This window comes from Geospiza fortis, unplaced genomic scaffold, assembly GCF_000277835.1.
Source record: "Geospiza fortis unplaced genomic scaffold, GeoFor_1.0 scaffold70, whole genome shotgun sequence".
NCBI lineage: Eukaryota > Metazoa > Chordata > Aves > Passeriformes > Thraupidae > Geospiza > Geospiza fortis.
This window is the reverse complement of record NW_005054317.1, coordinates 8,422,661-8,429,555: the sequence shown is the minus strand read 5'-3', so window position 1 is coordinate 8,429,555 and position 6,895 is coordinate 8,422,661. Positions and strand designations below refer to the sequence as shown.

Genomic DNA, 6,895 nt, shown 5'->3' with positions numbered 1-6,895 from the left:
AGTGGGATTTTGAGCAGATTTTGTGTCAAATTCTGGATTTGTGTTTTGGCTCTAAGCAGGGGTACTCCATGACAAGCCATGACCCTGTTGCTGTTGACCTTCCCTCTGCTTTGGTGCTTATGCAGGTACTTGGCAGAGCAGTCACTGGTCCAAGAGGAGTTGCTCCGGCTGGCCAAGAGAGAAAGGGAAGCAGCCTGTGAGGCCAAGGAAAGGTCTGGCATTATTGAGGAGAGGCAAAGAGCAGCCCAGCTGGTGAGTAGCAAACCCCCTGCTATGTTTCCAACGTGCACAGGCTAAAATGGCTCTGCTTGAGGACATTCATTTAATGTCATTTGTGTGATGAACTTAGAAACTTGGGTTTGGGCTGAAACTTGCCTCATGTCACTCATCACTTAACATTTGGCTCACGGTGCAGCTGCGAGCTCCATGTCACTCCATGCTGCCAAGGCATGAACAATGGCTGTGCTGGGGACAGCTTTACCAGTGGCAAGGAGTATGGTCTGTGTGTGTATGTGGTCCTTGTCTAGCTACAGAGAACTCTCTTGAACTCTCAAGTGTATGAAATAAATGTTTCAATATATACAGGATCAAATTGTGCTGACCTGATATGTCTTGAGACTTTGCTCTGTTTTTTCCTAGAGTGTAATAGTGCATGTACACAAATTAATAAAAAGTAAAAAGTCTTCATTTGTTTGACTCATATAAATCTGGTAACAGAAGAACTGTTATAAAACTGTCAAGTATTGTAACCTTTTGAAGAAGGTCTAGGATTGATTTTTAGGGACCAGGAAGCATAAACCTTTTTTTGACACACCACTGACTCCCAAACCAATTTGTTCTTGCCCAGCAGGCAGACTTACTTTTGGTGACTTCTTGCTGCAGTTTTTACTGTTAGTCAGGCACCTTGGTGTTATGATGACCCATTAGGTTGCTGTTGTACCAGTGCTGGAGGCAGAAGTACAGTGAGATGAGGCTGAGTAGAGTAAAAGGCTTTTATCAGTCACTAGAGTACATGAGATTGTCATTAGTGCTTAATATTCACATGATGCTATTTTATATTGTTTTCTTTTACATACTGCCATTCCTGTGGTGTACTGTCTGTAACCAGAGCAGAGTCTTACTGGAGCTGCCACTTTTTCCTGACCTGCAGTGGTGTCACCCACAGCCAGGTGGGGCCATGCTTGCCACAGTGGGATCAAACTGCCCATTCATTTAGACTGTGCTGTTAAAACTTTATTGGGAGAACTAGACCAAGAGAATTCTCCTGCCTGGTGCATACTGAAAGGATGGTTTAGGGAAAGGACAGACTGGAATATGGATAGTCTTTATTGTGGTTCTTTCGTCCTACTGATCTGTAGCTTAACCAGTGTGTGCTTGATTTAAGCAAAGAATCCTATGAGGTTTGGGGTTTTTTCTGTATGTTGAATGCTAACAGGCCTGGTTTACCCAGGGAAAATGTGAATCATCTAGAGGTTATAGTACAAAAATACTTTTGGGGATAGACTAAATAAAATTTATGTAATCATGGCGACAGTGGTTCAAATAAAAGATCTTTGTAGCTGCAGTCATCTCTGACAGTGATCCCCAGCAGCTGCTGATGGAGAGCATGAGAGCAGAGCAGGTATGACAGTATTTCCCACCTATACCCTTGCAAATTCTGATTTTCTAAGAGGTAGAGGCTTTGAAAGCAAGAGGTTGTATTCTCACTTTGGTGGTTAACAGTCTTTAAGGAAATTCTCTTCTGTGAATTGCTCTGTTTGTGGTTTTGGACCCAACTGTACTTTGTCTCCATGATAAAATTTGTGTATGATTGGATTGATAGGTGTCTGAGATTGCTCTCCTGGATAGATACAGCTTGTGAATGGCTGCTGTGTGGCAGGAAATTTCCTCTTGGCAGATTGGATCCTGACCATTGGGTGCTGGATGATTGCTCAGCTTCAGAGCAGTGATGTCTGAGGCAGGTGACTTGCTCCTCTGCAAAGGACATCTGGGTCAGCAGGTGCAGTATTAGCACTCTTTTCACTAGAGAGAGAATATTCTCTTTATGAATGCAATTAACTGACTTCTGTAAAGAGCAAGGGAAAGAAGTTGGTGGATTTGTTGTGCGATCTAAAGATGTGACTTTGCTCAAAGTAGAGCCCTGCCCTCCTGCAATGAGGTGGAGTGTAATCCTGAAGAAATGTGGCTAGCAAAGTCATGCAATATTTGTGAAATGCAAAGAGGACACCTCTAAAATGAGTTGGTCCTGACTGCTCACGTACAAAAGCTGTTTTATTATCTGAATTAGCTTTCAATCCTGTAGTGTTGTATACCCAGATGTTATGTACTTGGTGCTCTGTAAAAATCTGATTAGGGTCCCCTTGTGGTAAATAGTAACCACGGTGTGTTAGCCCAGAATGTGGTGAAAGAATGAGGAACTTTTAAATTTCATTGCCCTTTAACTATCTCTTGATCAGTCATAAATTTAGGATCCTTAAAAAATAGGATATTCTAGTCTGTCCTGGCAAAGATGAGGGCAGAGCTATTGTTTGTCAGCTTCTGGTTACCTTCCTAAAAAGGAGCTGTTGTGGCCAGATTTAAATTATTGGGATCCCTATCAGACTTGCTTTATCTCAGCTACTGTTTCCCTTTGGGCATGGTTACCTTGGATTGTATTGACTCAATCCTACTCAGACCAAAGACTCTGTCCTTTGTCTTCTAGTGTTATCCTCCTTTATTATGAGTAGGGCTTGAGTGTTTCTTGCTCTTCTGCTTTTTAGCCCCAGCAAATGGGGAAAATACTGGGTATGAGCTACTCATCCATGTCTTGTGTCAATCTTCTCTTTCAGGTAGAAGATAGTAATGGAACTCAAGGTATCTAGGGGTGATCCAGGTGCAGATAGCAATGGAAGTTATCTGCTTATATTTATAAGGGAGAAACTTCCAGGGTTGTTGTTGTTGTGACCTATTAGGGAAATGAGATTAAAAATGGGGCAACTCCCACGAAAGCAATAACAAATTAATAATTTGCTTCTTAAGCAGCACTTAATTTGGTAAAAATTGAAAACCATGCCAGATATAATTAGAAAGTTTTATTCATTTTTCTAGTATTTGCATTAAGATCTGGAGCTGCCCTGTACTCTTAACATATCAATAGTTCAGTGATTAGTACCTTTTTTTTGTACTGTTGTCTGCAGCAGTGCTGAACATTCCCCTGTAACCATACCACTTGTATAAATCCAAGTACCATAGCTGTATTTTGAAGTGATTTTATTGTGGTTGTACTGAACGTTGCATGTCATTTAATCTGTTCTTTATGGCTTTCACTCACTGACTTTTATTATTGGAAATATTGCTATAAGCACTTCAGTGTTATTATATGGTGCACACAACGAGAGGGTGGACTAGAATTAACCTTTGATATGGAACTTGCTGTCCGCTTCTGGGGCCAGTTACTTGATTGTTTATGGGGCAGGGTGCAGATTTAAACTTATTGTTATTTTATTGTGGTTTGTATATTTTGTTTAGCTGATTTTTTCTCCTTGAAGTGTTCTGGTTTCAAGAGGGATTTAGAGTTAAGTACCTGGGTCCTTTTCTACATTTTTGTCGTGACCTTTCTTTTCCTTTTAATGACTTTGAAGAAGGTACTTAGCTTCTAGATACCTTAGGTTTTGAGTAAAACTCCTTACAGCTTTAGTTTAAGAAGCAAAACAGCTCTGTAAGTAATACTGCAGCATTCACTTTCCTCTTTGAGTATGGCTTTTTCATTAACCCTGGGGACTGGCTCAAATGGAAGTAGTCTGCTAAGCTGCTGTAGAAGAACTCTCCCCAATTTGTATTAGAGATAAAATGTTTTATTTGTTTGTGCAGCACTGCAGGATCATGGTGCTGAGTGGACTCTCTGAATAATTTAATGCTGTGGGTACTTACAGCACAACAAGGATTATATGTACAGTGTTTCAGAGCAAGGCCTAGGGTGTTTAATGCTGGTGCCATACCTTAAGTCTCATGTGAAATACCCAAGAATTAACACAGCTATCTTTAAATCCTTTTCTATTTCTAGCACGAGGAACTTGCAAAGTTGTCAGTCAAGTTATTTAATTGCTTGACTATGTTGTGAATAGTCTCACCATTCCCCTATGCGAGCAATCTTTCTTTTTTCATTCCCAATTAATCAAAACGCCTTCTCTTAACTTCTCACTTCTTTCAGGTTTCTTTTTTCCCCCTCCTTCCTACCAATAAAGGAGACTTTGCAAACAAAGCTGCTCTTTTTGTTTTTGTAATCTCTGAAGGTTGAGCAGCACGTGCAGCATATGAGCCTCTTGGAGCCAGTGGCTGTGTGCCTGATGGTTTTCACTGAGACCTTTAAGACAAATCAATGTGGAATGGGGATGGATAAAAGCAGAAGCTGGGGAGGAATAAACGTGATTAAGCAGAGACATCTCATTACTACTCTAGAAAGGGAGGATTATAACTTATAAAATAGGAGGATCTCATTTAGAGGCCATGTGCACTTTTGTTATCGGGACAGAGGGAGAGCAAATAGAATAAATGAAATTAATACTTTGAAAAGAAGCATTACCCAGATTTGAGCATTGAACTAATATGATTTGTGCAAAGCCCTGAAGTTCTTATCTGCCCATTAAATACCCCAAGGATAATGGCTTTGTCAGAGTTATTGACCAGAAGTTGTCGTCTTCCTTCTCACTTTGAAAGAGCGAGTTCGGAAATGGGCTGATGGTAGGACAGACCTTGCACTATGACCAGCTGTTTCAGGCAAGACTGATGGGCACTGGCTGCTATGTGAGAACAGACTGGGAGAGAATTCATAATTGCTGGAAAGTTTATCCAGCAGTCCATAATGGATGACTTGCTATTCCCAGTGTTTCTGGTCATGCCTGCTCACTGGCTTGCTGGATGGCAACCTTTGCTTTCTGGTGGTTTCAGCATTGGACTGTTGTGACTAGCATGGCTCAAATGGGCATGAAAGGAAATACAAGAATATGGGTTTGTTTCAGGTTGCTCCAGTAGCTGATTATAATTGGTCACAGGCTGTTGAATTCTTTCAGATGATTTCTTGCCCAGATATAATCTCTTTGTTTTTCAGAGCCTCTCATTTCTTCTTGATTCAGGAAAGATGGGATGAAGGAAGAATATGTGATTGGGAATGCCTTTGATCAAGCAGTGGGTTTTGATAATGGTGTCACTTTGTGAATGTGACATTATGAACTCTTGGGCTTTGCTGTGGCGTACTTTGGACACTTCCACCCTTGATTTGGTGTATATTGGGCTGCTGACATTTTAACTGGTATGTTTTCTTCTCCATTTCAAAGAATGTGGAAGTAAAACTGCTTAAAATTGCTGTAAACAGCATAAATAGCCAGTTCATAGATTGGTACAATGGAAGAGAACTTTGGTGTTAGGGAGTGATCAAATATTTTCTTTTTCACTTTGTAGGGATGAAAGAATGATCCAATCAGCCCATTTGTGGAAAGTTTCCTTTATATTCCTGGTAATTGATAAAGCTTTAAGTGAATCTTGTGGGTTTTTTTGCTGTGAATTGCCCACTGTTGATGATCAGTGTCAGCAGTAGATGCAGCTGAGCTGGTACTGAAGATTGTTTTAGAAACTGTGCTGAACATGATTGAGTTTGTGAAGGCTTTGATTTACTTTGTGATAAGCTAGGGATCAGCTTCATCCTGGCTGATTAGCCATGGGTAAGCATTCCTAGATTAACTGGGGTTTTGTTGTGTGTAATCTCCTGCCATTGTGACAAGCTCTAGTGACCGGATGAGGCCCAGCAGTAGCATGGTATTGTTGGAAGTGTGACAGTGTGGAGCCATCAGTGAAGTGACACTGTTGCTTTCAAGGTCAGGTCTCTATTGTCAAAACTTGTCTTTTTTTTTTTTTTGTCCCCGTTTATTTGAGTTGATGTAACGAAAGGTATTGTCTCTGTGAGCTTTGCAGTATGGTTTGGAAACTGCTCACCTCAGGGACAGTTTATTTGGTCCTGTTGGCTCTACAGCTAAAACACAGCACACTGAGCTGAACTCTTCCCTTTGTAAAGCTGTAAACCTGTGTGTAGAAAATAGATTGGTTCTGGGAGGTGACATGGCTAACACATGAGGTTTGGTGTTTCCTGGCTTTTTATTTTCTGTAAATACTTCTTGATTGAAGTTTTTTATGGGTGAGGCAGAAAACATTGATTGAAATCTGAAAGTATGGAGGCTTGTTTTAAATAAAAGTGGAAAAAGCCCACTCAGTTTGATTTTCATTCATGTTGTAGTTGTTAGCAACAGGTATCTGTATGTGTTTATGAAAGACACCTTGTTTTTTAGATTGCTTTTTATGTTTTCTTTAGAAAATAAGTGGTGCATTAAGTTATTAGAATCTTCACTCCAGCCTGCAGTGTGGGTGACACCATTTGTGGGGGCAGCACCTCCTCATGAACATGTTTTGCTGTGGTTTGGCTCTTTGCAGAGCATTCACAGGCTGTATGTCCAACACCCAGACCTGCCCTCAGTGCCTGCAGAACCAAGTAGGGTCCTAACCAGGTTAGCAAGGGTGGCAGTGTCTTGGGCTGGAAGTTGCAATGCAGTTGTTTTTGATTGCTCTCACTAATTGACAGCTAATTCTTCCACTAATTAAATAAAGCTGCCTTTTAAATATGTTGATACAAATGGCAAGATGTATTTTTAGGTTTGAGACTTAATGATTTATTACCAAATGTGGCAAACTATTGACAGGGGAATTTAAATAGCTTCAGTCCTTGTGCCTTGTATCCCTCTCAGTCTTGCTGTGTGAGCCTGAGACACTCTTCCAGACTTTCTCCTGAAGAAAATATATTAGTATGTGGAGACTTTAAAATTAGTGGTCTGTTATTCTGTAGTCTCAGGCCAGAACATCCCTCCTTTTC

The 6,895-nt window shown here is 40.7% G+C and overlaps 1 protein-coding gene across 1 annotated transcript in view; it reads left to right on the top strand.

Annotated features, from left to right (window-relative positions):
* CHCHD6 (coiled-coil-helix-coiled-coil-helix domain containing 6) overlaps positions 1-6,895 on the top strand; it is a 107,357-nt gene that overhangs the window by 2,248 nt on the left and 98,214 nt on the right. Inside the window, exon 3 of the mRNA XM_031056330.1 lies at positions 126-252. Coding sequence (XP_030912190.1) covers positions 126-252 — 127 coding nt within the window. The remainder of the gene's footprint in view (positions 1-125; positions 253-6,895) is intronic.